At 50.0% G+C, this 15,323-nt stretch overlaps 7 protein-coding genes across 7 annotated transcripts in view; 3 read left to right on the top strand and 4 right to left on the bottom strand.

The window, feature by feature from the left end:
- Positions 1–441: 441 nt before the first annotated feature.
- Pmar_PMAR023277 (hypothetical protein) lies at positions 442–2,527 on the bottom strand (the record flags this gene model as incomplete). The annotated part of the gene is made up of 9 exons (XM_002783111.1): positions 2,348–2,527; positions 2,179–2,303; positions 1,884–1,999; positions 1,729–1,842; positions 1,568–1,683; positions 1,152–1,522; positions 983–1,106; positions 657–762; positions 442–527 (listed from the first exon to the last, which is right to left on the bottom strand). Exons 1-9 carry the CDS (start codon positions 2,513–2,515, stop codon positions 442–444), a joined length of 1,326 nt encoding a protein of 441 aa, XP_002783157.1. The 5' UTR covers positions 2,516–2,527.
- A 424-nt stretch (positions 2,528–2,951) lies between these two features.
- Positions 2,952–3,687, bottom strand: Pmar_PMAR023276 (hypothetical protein; the record flags this gene model as incomplete). The annotated part of the gene is made up of 2 exons (XM_002783110.1): positions 2,952–3,017; positions 3,079–3,687. The coding sequence occupies 2 exons, from the start codon at positions 3,685–3,687 to the stop codon at positions 2,952–2,954; spliced, it is 675 nt and encodes a 224-aa protein (XP_002783156.1).
- Positions 3,688–3,978: 291 nt separating this feature from the next.
- On the top strand, positions 3,979–7,501 carry Pmar_PMAR023275 (hypothetical protein). The gene is made up of 19 exons (XM_002783109.1): positions 3,979–4,109; positions 4,159–4,236; positions 4,288–4,386; positions 4,437–4,505; positions 4,556–4,633; positions 4,690–4,781; positions 4,829–4,949; positions 5,000–5,146; positions 5,195–5,316; positions 5,360–5,569; positions 5,618–5,670; positions 5,719–5,869; positions 5,921–6,024; positions 6,076–6,339; positions 6,388–6,513; positions 6,557–6,682; positions 6,730–6,862; positions 6,914–7,030; positions 7,156–7,501. Exons 1-19 carry the CDS (start codon positions 3,989–3,991, stop codon positions 7,255–7,257), a joined length of 2,313 nt encoding a protein of 770 aa, XP_002783155.1. The 5' UTR covers positions 3,979–3,988; the 3' UTR covers positions 7,258–7,501.
- Positions 7,502–8,509: 1,008 nt separating this feature from the next.
- Positions 8,510–10,572, top strand: Pmar_PMAR023274 (lectin-domain protein, putative; the record flags this gene model as incomplete). Its single annotated transcript, XM_002783108.1, has 14 exons — positions 8,510–8,614; positions 8,664–8,782; positions 8,825–8,912; positions 8,964–9,063; positions 9,132–9,290; positions 9,336–9,427; positions 9,481–9,551; positions 9,600–9,710; positions 9,758–9,837; positions 9,887–10,013; positions 10,112–10,178; positions 10,230–10,295; positions 10,342–10,432; positions 10,478–10,572. The coding sequence occupies 14 exons, from the start codon at positions 8,510–8,512 to the stop codon at positions 10,570–10,572; spliced, it is 1,371 nt and encodes a 456-aa protein (XP_002783154.1).
- Positions 10,573–11,519: 947 nt separating this feature from the next.
- Pmar_PMAR023273 (hypothetical protein) lies at positions 11,520–12,396 on the top strand (the record flags this gene model as incomplete). Its single annotated transcript, XM_002783107.1, has 2 exons — positions 11,520–12,253; positions 12,369–12,396. The coding sequence occupies 2 exons, from the start codon at positions 11,520–11,522 to the stop codon at positions 12,394–12,396; spliced, it is 762 nt and encodes a 253-aa protein (XP_002783153.1).
- Positions 12,397–12,404: 8 nt separating this feature from the next.
- Pmar_PMAR023272 (hypothetical protein) lies at positions 12,405–13,844 on the bottom strand (the record flags this gene model as incomplete). The annotated part of the gene is made up of 1 exon (XM_002783106.1): positions 12,405–13,844. The coding sequence occupies one exon, from the start codon at positions 13,842–13,844 to the stop codon at positions 12,405–12,407; it is 1,440 nt and encodes a 479-aa protein (XP_002783152.1).
- Positions 13,845–15,232: 1,388 nt separating this feature from the next.
- The window catches only part of Pmar_PMAR023271 (axonemal dynein gamma heavy chain, putative), a gene marked incomplete at both ends in the record, with an annotated part of 8,732 nt that continues 8,641 nt past the window's right edge, over positions 15,233–15,323 (bottom strand). Inside the window, one exon of the mRNA XM_002783105.1 lies at positions 15,233–15,274. Within this exon, the coding sequence (XP_002783151.1) occupies positions 15,233–15,274 (42 nt within the window). The remainder of the gene's footprint in view (positions 15,275–15,323) is intronic.

Here is a 15,323-nt window from a genome sequence, read left to right as displayed (position 1 = left end):
TTTTCTCGTCGTTCCATGTCCCTTATCCTGTCCCGCTCCACAAAGCTAGGTGGGCCCACCACTCTGCTTTTCAAGACTCACTAACGCCCTCGAATAACTCTAGCACCTTTTCCGTGTAGATTTTTTGGGCTCTCCCAGTTCCTCCTTACCCCTATGAGCTTTCTCCTCGTCCCTACTTATCGTGAATGAAAAGGGTTCCGGCCTGGTAACTCTGCCAGGCCTCTCCTGAAAAACGAAACCATGCAAAATTCGAATGCTGTTACCACCTCCTTCCTCCGGCGGAGCCTCTCTTGTTCCTTTCTGTGCAGAGCTTTGAAGTTCGGCACGGAACGCCCAACTTGGGGATAAAAGGTGAAGTACTCAGGAGTAGAACTACGCCGCCGTTTTTCGCTGTCACTATTGCTGCTCTTCAGAGCCTTGTGGAGCACTGTACGAGTCTGGCTACCCACACTGCTGCCAGCTACAGTCCTCGAGCTGAATAGTCTGAGCCAATGCCAGTGATGCACGCACACGAGGAGTGTACTTCCCTTACACATGCCTCGGCCCACATACATCTCCTTCACTAGTACAGTCCTTCCTACTTTGCATTCGAGGAGGCAATGAGGCTGTGCGGTTCACCAACGCCTAGCCACGACCAATTCCTGCTGCATACCCACCATCCTCACCTCTCGCTCTGCTCGCCTCTGAGACCTGAGTCGTGCCTTGCTCGACATCATAGACTTGTACAGTGGTGCTGAGACCACCCAGGGCACTGGGCGAGCGCTAAACGGCCTGAACGGACCCGTAGCCCTTGAGGCCACGCGATGGATTACTTCGGGGGGTCTTTCTTCCTTTCCAATAGAGATCCCCTAATGCTCCTATCAAAGCTCACTGACATCGAAGCAGCCAGAGTAGTATCAGGTCTCCTAGGCCTCGTCACAGTGTTACCCAACCGATGACGAACCTCCTGTTCGGCTACGTGCGTCTGATATCATCCAATCACTCGCATAACAGCGGCGTAGACTACTACCTGGTGGCTCCCCACCACTATCGGCGCGAAGGTACCCGGAGCCCCTCCAGCGGCAACTGTCCGTTCCCTCGGAAGCTTCCTAGCCTTGAACGATGCGCTGAGACGCCGAGTGATTCACCAAATAGGTGCGTTGTTCACTGACCTCCTCGAGCTCTTCGCTGGAGGCTCCTCCTCGTTGTTCTTGAGACTAGCAAGCAACTTAGTATGTGACTTGACGGCTTCTCGTTGTAGCAACGAGGGTCCCACTGGCACTGTCGTCCTCGTAGTGCTAGTCGCCGAATGAGGTCTCAAATGAGAAGCTCGTATTTTCCGAGCTCGAATAGTCGACGCCCTCTCAGAGACCACCGTGGGGCTCCTTCCCCTCGAGACCTCTTCCTTAGTCTCCTCCAAGAGAAGCTCATAGACGTTCTTCCCTTCTGTGGCTTCACGTGCGGCCACCTCTCCACTACTGGGAGTCGTGAAATGTCGTGGTGGCATGTCGATAGGCGGCACATAGTCCTCCTCTCTCATGCCCTGAGGGGTTCCCTCACAGCTCACGCCGCAACAGTGTGTCTGTACCTGGCGACTTAGCAACGATGCACTGGTTGCCGCTGCAAAGGCACTTGCAACTGCCGGTTCTATAGTGTCCCGTAAGAAGGGATGAACACCAGACACCGAGTCCGAGTATGCTGAGCCTGAGTCCATTGACTCTCTATAACTGCCGATACAAGGTGAACTACTCGGCCTATGAACAGCGGAAGGGCTATCATCTTCCCTTGAGGGTCCCGGAGACCTGTATTCTTCGGCAACATAGGCGGCAGCGGGAGGGGGCGACTCAATCCGCTCGTGAGCCCCTAGAGATGAATACTACGAGAAATGGGGCCTATGGGAGTACCCGAGCTGTCCTCAGTGGGAGCACGTGGCTTTGAAATCCGATGATGAACAGCCTTAAGGACATCAGCCCAAGTAACGACATCACCTAGGATGGCAGCCAGCTCGGGCATTATGTACCTTGTACAAAATCCCTCATCGAAACCTCGACAGCGGCGCGCATAAAGCTGAAGTGTTCAACTACTGTTTCAACATCCAAGGCTTATTCAACCGTAAACTGTCACAATGCAGTGCAATACTACAAGAGAACATGGTAAACCTCCCCCTATTTAGCAGATGGGAGCCGATACCATTACTACGCCCATGGTTCCGAATCGCCATCCGAGCTCCCCCGCATCATTGGGTTCATGTGCAAGGCCTTAGATAGCGACGGCTTGGCGTGAAGATGTCGAATGAACTCAGTCTTTCGGACAGCGTCTCGACTCTGATAACGAACAACTGCTGTCCACTACTTTCTCCTAAGCTTACCGCAGTATGACAATGATAGTAGACGTCCAGTATCCGCCTGAGGGTGTCCATATCAAGGGCTGGGGTCAGAGGCTCCAAGTGCTTCAACGAGTCCTGTAGGGCTCCTTGCAGGGCCGAATCGATAGCTGCCGAGAAGCAGATATTCGGATCAGGTCGGAGCTCCGACATAAAGGTGGAGAAGTGTAAGACCAACCCGTGTTGTGATTTACTAGAACACCACACAGAAACAAATGACACCAACGACATGGTCAGCAGCAATAACAACATGCAGACTAGCATACTGGCAGAGGACCTCAGTATTGTATACCAAAGGTCTAGAAAGAGCGGGGAATTTGCGGCCAAACGATAATATGAACTGTGTAGGAGGGGGCGCAGCTGCTGTGTAGGGTAGAAGGGATGACCAAGGTTAGACTGTCGGCTCGAAACCGCGCCACAGTGCTAGCAATACTGTGAAGTGGTCATCCCTCGGTGACCTTGTATGAAGAGAAAAAAGAGGGCATGGACGCCAGTAACGGACAACACGATAATCAGACTTGACTTTTTGACGAAGTCTGTAGACTATAACCGACCACCATGACGACGACGACGACGACCTTGAAAGCATCTAACCGCATGCGGTAGCGGCGAAAGCCCTCACTTCGATGGGGAGGAAGGGAGGGAAGGTACGTATCTGACATGGACGATGCTGTTACATAAACCAGTCTAGAGGGTAAAGTTCAGCGCTGACTCACCCTGTAATCTCGAGGAGTAGCATATCCGCTTTCTAAGTCGTCAACTTCAAGTTCAAAGCTCCTACCAAGAGACAGTCTCGGCATGAGGATAACAGGAGTAGGGGAGGAGGACGAAGGAGGCTGCGCAGTTTGCACAAGTCCTTCACGTCCATTTGGGGTTATCATAGAGTTTACTGCTGGTTCGAGGTAGCCAGGGGAGCGACCGATTTCCATTGTGGCCAGGTTACTGTCGAAGTTAGTAGAAGCAACAGGTGAGGCGTCGGCAACTTTCTCAACAACCTCAGCAGCAGCTTCCCTCAGAGCCTGGGCTTTAGCGGCCTCACGCCTCTTGTCCCACCATACCCATAGAGCGCCAAATATGGGACCACTTGCAGGGACGGCGAAAACGATGGGCACGAAGGCGTCTGAGCCGCTGAAGACATACCACAGTACTAGGCAGTCGAGGCAACCTAAGAACTGAGGGATGATGGCTCCTCGCCAGTAATGGCCAGGGGGGGCTGTCAAGGCCATCTTGCTGAGCAGAATGAGGATCAGACTACAGCCCAAGATGACCAGAATAAGGAACGGGTTACGGATGATATCGCTGATGTTGTAAGGACCGAGAGTCATGTTGAATTGGGAGGAAATAGGATCGCCTAAGGGGGAAAATCATGAGCTGTAGGGGAGAGGCAGAAACAATCATCTTGAGAGACTACTGCAGGAAGAAACGCTTGAGGACGGCCGAATCAGCATAGCGAGGCACTCGGAGCGACCGCTGACCGAGAAGAATTCGCCTGGGGGAGTCTCTTCAGAACAAACGTTTTTGCACGGGTTACATCGTTCGGAACCGCGCGCACTTCGCTCGAGCTACATCGCTCGGCGCAGTACGGATTAGTTCCTACTACTATTATTAGTTTTGTTGACTGCTGCCATGTCCAACCCGCTCGAGAACGTCTTAAGACCTACATCGGCCTCCGCCACTACGGCAACAGGCTCACAAATGGACTCGACGAACGCAGGAGGCACCGATGCTTTGTTCAGGATGTTCGGTGGTAGTACTCTACCTCGCTCTACACCTGACGACATTACTCCTTATGATAGGCACTACAAAGGGCTCACAACTAGGCAGTGAGATGAGACTGGCCGGAGGACAGCTATTGGCTACACCTACAGCAGCACGTAGGCTTGTGGACGATCAGGCTCATTGACTCGCATGCTTGTGTTCGTCAGCGTCAGCTCCTAGACGTACTACCGTTATGTTACGGAATGTTCCCAATGATTTGGGCTCATTGGATCTCATAGCTATCATCAATCAAGAGGGCTTCAAAGGTGAGTCCATGCTACTTATAGCGACATAGTCGATTTTCATCGTCCCTCAGGTGCATATGACTTCCTCTTTATGCCGCACGAGAGGACTCCTTCATCCCAACCGGACATCAAAACCAAAGGCACTGCCCTCTCTCTCTATAGCATCATCATCATCGTGTTTTTCATTCAGGCTACGTCTTCATCAATTTTCTATCAGAAGGGCTGGCTCACATGTTCCGCAAGATCTTCCAAGGGAAGCCTCTCACTGGTAGTAGCCTTGTCGGCATGAGTGCTCGCGTGTTCAGTTCTGGTCCATCATTTCAGGCCGATTCCTTCTGAAAGTCGGTGACGTCTCTGATGCCAAGACCCAGGGTTTCGTTGATAATATGTTACCCCATCAGAGTCGAGCTCCTATGGTAGGTCGGCAGTCTCCCATGTCAAGCGGCACTGTTGCTGGGCTCAGGGACTTCACGTCTTTGGGTGCCCGGAAGGCACAGAGCTGGTCCGTGGTGGCCGACCGATTCAACTATCATTACAGGAGATGATAGAACGCAATAGGGCTGCTACTGAGAAAGCTGAGCGAGGTACAGTCCACGTCGGGTGGACGCTTATGTGGGAGGTCTTGGTCTGGCAGAATCCGCCATCATTGACGAGCTCGTGAGCAAGGGGGAAGTGGAGACAATGTTCGACCTCAAGCCTCGATTGGTGTCCTATGAGATTATGCAGAAGAAACAGGGAGGGTCAACGGCTACGCCATCACCCCGAGAAGGTCAGCAGCAGAGTAAAAAGCTTGAGGGGCAGAAGATCCTCGTCAAGAAGCTTATGATAGGCACTTACCATATGCGAGCTGATGCTCCTGAATTTAAACCAGCTGGTATGACGCCAACGCCCAGGCCTATAGCACCAAAGGCATCGGTAATGATGCAAGCTCCAGCTGCCAAGGCACCACAGGTGAGGGGAAAGTAGTATCCGTCTCACGTTATGATGATCCCAGGTTCGAACCCCTGCTCCGGCACCTGAAATTCCGAAACCGCAAACGTCAAGAACCGATGCACCACCAGCAGCGGCAGCAGCATCAACGAAGCAGTCCACCCCCGATAACGGCTCGCCTAAGATGTTTTTAATATCGGATCTCGTTGCTCTGAAGAATCTTGTCACGTGTGCGAATGCTGAGGACCAGATGTCCACTGAAGAAATCGGCAGAGTATGAGGAATGGGCGTGGTGATTGGTGACACTGTCTGCCGCTGTTAGGTCCTCAACCAGTGGCAGTTGGTCCCGATCAAAGCCGATGAGAGAGACCTTGGGTAGGATAGCTGTGATGCCCTAATGTTATGAGGGCTTTCTCTCTGCAGTCCTGGTGTGCCTCCTGAATCTATGGCTACCTCGGACCAGTTCGTAAGCGCTATTGAGCGAACTAAGGCTAAGGCAGCGGCAGAGAATGGCGATGCGCTCGTTGGTGTCCTATTCTGCGAGTCACTGCTAAGAGGTGTCTCGGCGGCTTTGGTGATACAGCTTGTATGCTTGTTTCAGTGGTGATGCGTGTGCGATCTTCAGATTGGTAGTATGAGGAAAGTCGATGTTCTCATGCTGCAGACAGGAGCTGACGCGGCCTCTCAGCAGCGCGCGAATCAGATCATTGCTCGTAACGAACCTTTTATGTAGGATTCGAGATTTTGAAAAGGAGTGGTATGGTTATGTACTTTCCTGAGGTACCCGGTACGCTGCCGAACAGTGACCTCGATAGCGTCTATGATAGCACATATGAGTACCATGGCAGTACCCAAGAGCTCTCCAGCAGCAGCAGCACCGTCCAATGTGGCTGGTAAAGCTAGTGGTATTCAAGGGGCCGCGGCTGCTCCTAAGGCGGCGGCTAGGCTTGAAAAGCAGCAGCAACAAGTACAGGGGGCACAGAAGCAAGACCAGCAGCAGCAGGGAGCAGTTAGTGGAGGCGCTCAATTAGCGCCTAACACGCAGTAGGAAGAAGGGTGATGGTAGCTGATTGTTGACACTGTGTTGGGTAGGCACGTGGCACGATGCTTCTGGCATCCTACTGATCCGAACCAGCTACGTGTTGATACTGGTGATGTGATGGTGGTAAAGTCAGTGTCAGCAGATGGACTCTGGGCTTGGGCCTTGAATCTTCACACGTACGTTCTCGTGGTGGAAGAGTATCTGAGTGTTATTCTTTAGACCTGTGCAGCAGCAGCCTCAGCAGCAGCAGAAGCCTGGATGGGTGCCTACCAGTGTTTTCAACAGTCCTAGGTCTCAGCAAGCCCAACCTCAACAACAGGCAACGAGCGTGGCAGCTCAGGGAGGGTAAGTGACTTGTCGTGTTAGAAAGTAGTCTCTTTATCTTGCGACAGACGGCCACGCTCAGCTATGAGTGAGCTGGCGGCTAAGCTTGAAGCCCAGCGAGGTAGAATGCTCCCTGTCACCACCAGAGGAGGCCAGCAACAGCAGCAGCAGCAGCAGAAGGGTCGTGGTGGTCAGGAACTAGTAGGTTCACCATAGGTCAGGCGAGTCAGTTGTTGTTATGTGGCACTTTAGATGGTAGTGGCAGCGTCCATGAGACCAGGAGCTCCTCCGGTCGGGACAATTTTACAGCTCGACAGTGTGAACCCCGCGGCAGGAACAATGGCTGTCTCCTGGAACAACGGCATGGAGGTAGGTATCGACCTCATAGTAGCAGGATGATTAGACTCGTACACATTTAAACGTCTTCCTTATTCTAGTATCCGTGCTCAGAGTCGTTGGTAGGGATCGTCTCTGTGAGGGTGCCTTTATTTCAGTCGGGAGTTCTCCCAATCGACCTTACAAACTACGAGTCGTTGCCTCACTTGAAGCAAGGGAAGCACAGAGGTCCTCAGCAGCATCAGCGTCGCTATCATTAGCTGATACCAGTATCGAGGATTTCAACGTAATCGTCATCATCACCACCACTACTACTACTGCTATCACGACAAGCTATCTGTCTCGAACATTCATTTTGCCTCCCAGCAACTGTCAACGACAGGGAGGAGGAGGAGTGTGTCTGTGGGTGGCGTAGCTTTAACAACAGTAGGCGCAGTCAAGATCTTGAGCTCTGCAAAAATGTATTGAATCTGTTTCTTTTTCGACACCTCAACTTTTCGCCTTTCAGTTCGCTAAAGGCCTATCCACGATATAGGGTGTTGTGTTAGGCAGTGATGACGATATTTTTCGCGCAGTTTTTTTTCGCAAGGATGCCACCACGCTCAGTCGTCAGTCGCCAACAGTGACAGTAATGTCGCTCGCGCCTTGCATTTGGTGGTAGGTGATGGCACGAGAGGATGAATGATGAGTTGCCCGAGGCAGTGCAGTGAAACGCTCCTATCTGACTGCATGCATGGACAGGAAACCATTTGCCTGAGCTCAAAAGGAGGATGGGACTTGGCTCTAGCCCTCGGGGAGTAGTGATCTGGTCGGCGGTTGAAAAAAGAGTCTCGAGAGGTTTTCTATCCACCAAATGCATTGTGCAGAGGAGGCCATTATTACGTTTCCGAAGGGTAATGTGGAATAAACTGGGTCCTTGATCAGCTGGGCTGTAGCTGGGAGGCACTTGGCTTTGCCCTCGAGACAGGAGGCAAATGCGCAAGGCTTATTCCAGAGATTAGTTATCGCACAACAGCGGTCGTCGTTGAGGCCTTGATAGGGCTGAGTTCCGAGGATCACGCCCGGCCTTTGTTAGAGTCGGAGAATGCCAATGCGACAGAGAGGTATGTTGCTGATGGGCAGACCGAAGCTGTTGGTGAGGAGCTCGTGAGCTTGTTGTACTTCGATTGAGAATTCTCGAAGGAATGGTAGTATCACTAGTTGAGAAGCTCTCAGTCGACGACCAGTGTGGTACTCTGTCGTGGACCACGCTGGGGCTTCATTAGACCCTCGAAGGAGTCCTGAGACATTTTCTGGGCTCATGAGGCTTAGTAGTATCCTATTGCATGGAAGAGCAAATTCTGAAAATTTTGTTGGCAGCAGTCACAGTAGGGCCTTATGGTGGAATTCTTTTTCTCCCAGCGGCAACATGGAGAGTGTAAGGATGCTCTTGACGTACCGGCTACCGAGTTTATAGTACTTTCAATGTTGTTTTAGCTGAGGTTAGTTTTAGTTTATTTTCTTGTTGTTCGTATGATCAGCTTGCAGCAGCTCTCTGCTGCTCCTCTGCTTCTATTACTACTTCTGGTAGAAGTTGTCTCAGGGCAGGTCCAGCTTGAGTCCCACTCCTTCACCCAAGTAGGACTGCGACAAGCTCTGCTTATGGTCGCATTATGGGTTCTGCTAGGCTCTGGACCAACGAGTTTTCAACAAGCGTTGGAATGCCATGGGCACTTGCATCCTCGAGAATGATCATATTCTGCTGACACCAAGAACGGCTGATAGATTTGCTGCTCTCTGGCATAAGTACGGCTATGTTGATATGCTCCTTGGCACACTGTGACACAGGTCCCCCTTGCGCACTGATAATTTCGAGGCTACCTTCACCCTTGATCTCAAGAACCCTCCTGATGGAACGGACCCTAAGCATGAGCAAGTACGCATACCTCAGCATTCGGGCGTAGTTCGGAAGCCCCTCACATTTCAGGGGTTCGCCTTCTGGTACGTTTATGATGATCCTACGACTCAATACCCGAGTGACGTGCGACACTGCAGTGATCGCTGCGCGGCTCTTCTCGAAAATGCTGGTAAGTGTCGTCGTTGAATGTTTTGAACGAGGTGTCATCAAAGGTTGTCTTCGTTACATTGTGGACAGGTCTGGGCCTGATGGGCTATAAGAGTAACTTCAATGGTATGGCGATATTTTTCCCCAACAACCGTTTTGTTGACGGACGGATGGATCTACAGCCGAGTGCTTCTCTTGCTATGAACGACGGCTCGCTCATCTTCAATCGCCAAGTAGATCTCCCAACTGGTGAGTGAATTATACAGTCTCGGGTAGATGATTGGTTTGATGCAGGTTATGGCTCATTCTGGGACTACAGGAACCGCAGGTTGACGGTCCAGGTCCGAGTCCAGCCAGAATCGGTCGTCGTGCAGGGACGTTTCTCGGTGCGTTAGTGTTTTGAATAGCTATGTATCAGTTTAATATGAGTTGAAATCAGGATACTGATCCCTGGACACTACTGATCAATTATCAAGTCAGTGATCCTAACTTCCGAATCCGGCCTAATGGGTAGGGATAACGAACTGTTTTCCAATGAGCGATGCACTGCATTGTTAGATACATTGGTATTACGTCTCTGGTCGCGCCAGTTGGCGGACAGATCATCAACTTAGTCGACTATGTGGCGCTTAACAGTCTCAATGCCGTCAATTATGACCCTGGCCAGAAGTCAGTCTTCCACTGTTCTAGTGAACTATAAGGACTTCTTCACTCAGGGGAGAGGACGCTGAGGTTGTTACCGAATCCTATGATGACTTGTCACATCCCGATCCTGTTAGAGACGAAGCTCTTGCCAGTAAGTGTTCGACGAGGCTTGACCTGATTCGTATCTCGCCATGCGGTAGGCTCACCAGAGGCCCTCGTAGCTTCGCTGGTTGACTTGAAGCTGGCTGCGTATAAGATCATCACGGAGCTGGAGCCGATGCGTTGGAGAACCGAACAAGGAATGAAGGAGCTTCAGGCAAGTCAAGGGTAGGGGCGGCTCGCAAGGAGCCAACCTCCCCCCGTCAGGTAAGGGCTGGAGCTCTACAGCAGACCCTGGATCGTCTGCAGAGGGATGTTGAAGTTAGTGGCAATGTTGATATGGCCGAGCAATTCCGAAACATGAAGCAGGAATTGATGGAGATTTCCCGCGAGGTATATTCAACAGCGTTTGTCAAACTAGAATCAAACATATTTCTTCTACAGGCTGCTGACTCGAGTCGAGGCAGGAAGCGCGATCTTGATATGCTGGAGGAAGGACTTGCGAACATTGTGAGTTTTGGTATCAAATCGCCTCTCATTTTATGGTCAATTTCAGCATGCGAGTCCGGGATCGTCATCAATGGCAGAGGTCGAACGGAGAGCACAGAAAATGAAGGATGAGCTGGAAAGCTCGGGCAATACACTACGTGAGTTCCAACAGTCGCCGATTACTCGGATATGTCTCTGTTCAGTGTGGCTGGCAATTGTATGTCTGATCGCAATTGTCAGCGTTGGCGTTGCTGTGTACCGCAAGTTCAGACATCTGGAGAAAAGTCACCTTCTATAATTGAATTCTACCTGAACTGTTCTTTTCTTTTTCGATACGACTACTAAACTTTCTCACTGGTTCCTTGCTTTCGATAGCTTCCCCAGACAATGAACTGTATGAATCATCGAAGACCTGTTTTGTGTTTGTAAGAGTTGCGATTGTGGTGGAATGCGACGACGGATGACAAAGATTACGAGATCGACATACGCGAAGTGAGGATACGCCGCAATCAACAATCAACAATAAATTTCAACAAGTTGATACAATTGATACTCAACTTATCCCGAATGAGAACTGTCTGATATCATTCACGGAAAAGTCTGACATGAACACTACCAATCCAACCGACTGATGGCACCGTCGCATTCGCAGGAGCGGTATCGACTAAGTCTTATCGGCACATAGTTCCGATGTGCCGATTTCGTGCACACTTGGAACACAGTGATATCAGTACATCCGCACACTTTGGCAATTATCTCCACTACTTCTGACATTCACAGTTTCTCATATTAATCCCAGTGCGGTCACCGCGTCGACCTTGTGTGATATTGGAGATACTAGCAGTAGTTTGCCCATCTAACACCAACACAGCCCCTGACTGTAACAGCTTTGATGAGTGCAATCACACGCTGCCTGATGCGAGCACATTGAATCAAGCACACGAGGGGAGACAGACTACGTCGGAACCAACGCAAATATCAGGAACCTCCTCCTAGATCTGTGAGACAACAACGCCCTGAGACAACAACGTCGTCACAATATCCAACATCCGCTTAAGATCCCTGTCTCCCTGCGAATATACTAGCGCTAGGATGTCATCGACATCGTTAGTCTTCATGATAACCATTAGATCGTTCAACGAGAGTTGAGTGAAGTAGAATAGTTGTCGACCTCAATCTCTGCGTAATTCGATTGTACTAGATTCCTAGTGATATCATTTCAGCCTTTTTCTTTTATTCGAAGCCATGGTAGCGGTACATTCTATGATCATTCCAGTTCTCATTAGTGGACTAGTGAGTTTCGGAGCTGCTCAAACCTCGTCCCTGTCGTCATCGTGGTGCAAAAATAACGAGGCCGAGGTTGTTTATGATCGTGCTACAATGGGACCTGATTTCCTTCCTAAAGATGGTGTGGATATGATCGACTATGACTTCGATGGTGCTCGTAACTGGTACATGTCCGGCAAAGATCTGGGCACCAGGAGATATGAGTTGTGGAAGGTTACTGCTGATGGTTCGGTTCGTACTGATATCATTCACGACAAGGTTGACTGTATCGCTGTTAAAGCCGATGGTTCTGGGATATTTGCGGTTGTTAATGACAACATAGGTATTTATAACACAAATGGTGATGGTATTATTGAAGTGGTCGATAATGGCTCTCATCGAACTTGGAGTGGCCTGTATTATGATGATGTAGAGAAGGTCTTGTACGCTAGTGACTCTGCGAATAATATGATCTACATGTTCGTGAGGAAGAGCTGGGGTTGGGATAGTACTGTGATTATAAAGGGAACGGGTCAAGGCTCGAAGAAGCTTGATCAGCCTGCTGGTATTAGGAAGTTTGGCAATACTCTGTACATTGTCCAATCTGGTGGCCGATCCAATGTCGTAGTGAGTTGGGATATTGGATCGAATACGAGAAACTTTGAGTACGATTTCAAGCCAACTGGTGAATTTGGTATCGAAGTTTTGGACGGGTATATCTTCTATAGAGATGGTAGTGATTCGGTCTACAGAAGAAATGTGAAGTCACCGAATGGACGTTCTGACATTGTTGTTGGCGGTTGTGGCGCTGGTTCCCGTATGAATCAGATTACAAACGCCGGCACCGGTGCTTTGAGGGGTTTCTCATGTGATCTTATCGTATGGGATTACACTGAAGGAAGTAATAGATTTGTAGAGTGGGATGATACCTGGTGCTCTCATGCTCATACCACTACGAGTACGACGATGACGACTACTCCTAGCACTACTACGAGTACGACGACGAGTACGACGACGACTACTCCTAGCACTACGACGACGACTACTCCTAGTACGACGACGACTACTCCTAGTACGACGACGACTACTCCTAGTACGACGACGACTACTCCTAGTACGACGACGATTACTCCTAGTACGACGACGACTACTCCTAGTACGACGACGACTATTCCTAGCACTACTCCTAGCACTACTACGAGTACGACGACGACTACTCCTAGCACTACTACGAGTACGACGACGAGTACGACGACGACTACTCTTAGCACGACGAGTACGACGACGACCACGACGACCACCACTACTCCTAGCACTACTACGAGTACGACGACGACTACTCCTAGCACTACTACGAGTACGACGACGAGTACGACGACGACTACTCTTAGCACGACGAGTACGACGACGACCACGACGACCACCACTACTCCTAGCACTACTACGAGTACGACGACGACCACGACGACCACCACTACTCCTAGCACTACTACGAGTACGACGACGACCACGACGACCACCACTACTCCTAGCACTACTACGAGTACGACGACGACCACCACTACTCCTAGCACTACTACGAGTACGACGACGACCACCACTACTCCTAGCACTACTACGAGTACGACCACGACGACGACTACACCTAGCACTACTACGAGTACGACGACGACCACCACTACACCTAGCACTACTACGAGTACGACCACGACGACGACTACTCCTAGCACTACTACGAGTACGACCACGACGACGACTACACCTAGCACTACTACGAGTACGACCACGACGACGACTACACCTAGCACTACTACGAGTACGACGACGACCACCACTACTCCTAGCACTACTACGAGTACGACGACGACCACCACTACTCCTAGCACTACTACGAGTACGACGACGACCACCACTACTCCTAGCACTACTACGAGTACGACCACGACGACCACCACTACTCCTAGCACTACTACGAGTACGACCACGACGACGACTACACCTAGCACTACTACGAGTACGACGACGACTACTCCTAGCACTACTACGAGTACGACGACGACGACTACTCCTAGCACTACTACGAGTACGACGACGACTACTACTCCTAGCACTACTACGAGTACGACAATTACCACTGCGAGTGCCACAACAACGACTAATGGTGGTGATCTCATGTGTGACGATTTCTGCGATTCGATATCCAGTGGTAGCTATTGCATGTATTACAAAAATCCCAGCGTGTGCAGTGGGTCTAATGTTCCATGTTCGTGCGGCGGTACTACCGATGTTTTCACTACAACACATCGGACAACATTACCATTCGAAAGCACTACGTCGGCTTCCCATGGTTCTACGTCGCGTCACTCTACGACTGAATCAAGCACAAAGACTGCACTCGTTCCATCCACCACCACACCTCATAGCGGTGGGGAGCTTCAATGTGACGATTTCTGCAACTCTGTCCACCCAGGCACGTACTGCAAGTATTGGCTGATCCCGAGTGTATGCTCTGGTACTGATACGCCCTGCGAGTGTTCGCAGTAGGTCGGGATAACTTCCACAGGTTGACTTTGATGATCTATCACGGTTTTGATGTGATTCATGTTGATATATACTGTTGCCATTTCTCAATATTTCTTCGACATGTGTTGTCGCCTTTTCATCTCCATTGAGGCATTCGCTATTTTTTATCCTAACTTTACTACTATTTCACGTATTAACTTCACCACTATTCTATAAAGCATACTCTGAAGATGTACACTCTCACTACTAATGCACTCTCTTTGTAATCACTGACTGTTATACCAGGAAAATTTCTCACTTCCTGGTGCATTTTCTCTTTCGGAAGGCATCACGTCACAAGTTGTGATGATATGTTCCGCTGGCTCCACTGAAGCTTGTTCACGTTTCTTACTCTTCTGATTGCACACTTTTTTTGAATGCGGTCCTTCAGTCGTCACCTATACTATCTATGTTGATGTGCGTTACGGTCTGCTTACCGTGCTGACTCAACATGCTGAGTGTGATGACGATTCTATGCAGCTCAGTGTTAATGTTAACTTCCTGATTATAAAACCTTTCAAACATGATACTTTTTAGTTGTGTTCAAGCGTACCTGCGTGGCTAAATTCACGAAGATTATTCCAATCATCCATTCTGAGCTCCAACCACCTCATTGGTCAGCTCTAACCGCTGGTATGACTGTCAAGTCAGTGGTCGATGTTATCATGTTGGTCTGCACATACTTGGCGAAAATAGGCTGCATGTACGCAGCAATAGTACGGCTGCATCTAATGTGTTCATCTTTCCTTTTTCAAGTTAGGAAGAGAACTATATTCTTTCCTTCTCTCATGTGTCTGGATTTCTGAGTTTACAGCTTGAAGCTTGTAAATACGAAAACTCGGACATACCCGATTATTTCTTCGTGAGTGAGGGGCGTGAGTGAAAGAAGCTAACCGCAATGCGTGCATGACATGTGCGATTGTGTCGGTGCCGTTGGACGAGGACATGTTTTGGTCGCAGCACTGTTGGGATTATCCTACAGACTCCGTGATGCCAATATAGTGTTGAATGCTCAGTACAGAGCGATAAGCATGGACTCGAGATGGATAGGTACGGAATATACATGCGTGCGTGCAGGTGCGTGCAGGCGCCGCAAAAAACAATGAGCTCACTGATTCACAAACACTCAATCACAGCACATACGACGTTATCGTCACTGCACCGCTTAGCCACTAATTGGGAACAAACGCTAACAACTAATTGGGAACAACTAGCTAAGAA

The sequence above is a fragment of the Perkinsus marinus genome (assembly GCF_000006405.1).
Source record: "Perkinsus marinus ATCC 50983 genomic scaffold scf_1104296937140, whole genome shotgun sequence".
Taxonomy (NCBI): domain Eukaryota; phylum Perkinsozoa; order Perkinsida; family Perkinsidae; genus Perkinsus; species Perkinsus marinus.
Note: the sequence above shows the minus strand (reverse complement) of the source record. Positions and strands in the feature narration are given on the sequence as shown.

What these genes read in the sequence shown, in the direction of transcription:
- Pmar_PMAR023275 (XM_002783109.1), top strand. Translation starts at nt 3,989, where the DNA reads ATGTCCAACCCGCTCGAGAACGTCTTAAGACCTACATCGGCCTCCGCC. An exon ending in CAGCTGCCAAGGCACCACAG is followed by an intron (nt 5,317 to 5,359) that starts GTGAGGGGAAAG and finishes TGATGATCCCAG; the next exon opens with GTTCGAACCCCTGCTCCGGC. An exon ending in TGGGCCTTGAATCTTCACAC is followed by an intron (nt 6,514 to 6,556) that starts GTACGTTCTCGT and finishes GTTATTCTTTAG; the next exon opens with ACCTGTGCAGCAGCAGCCTC.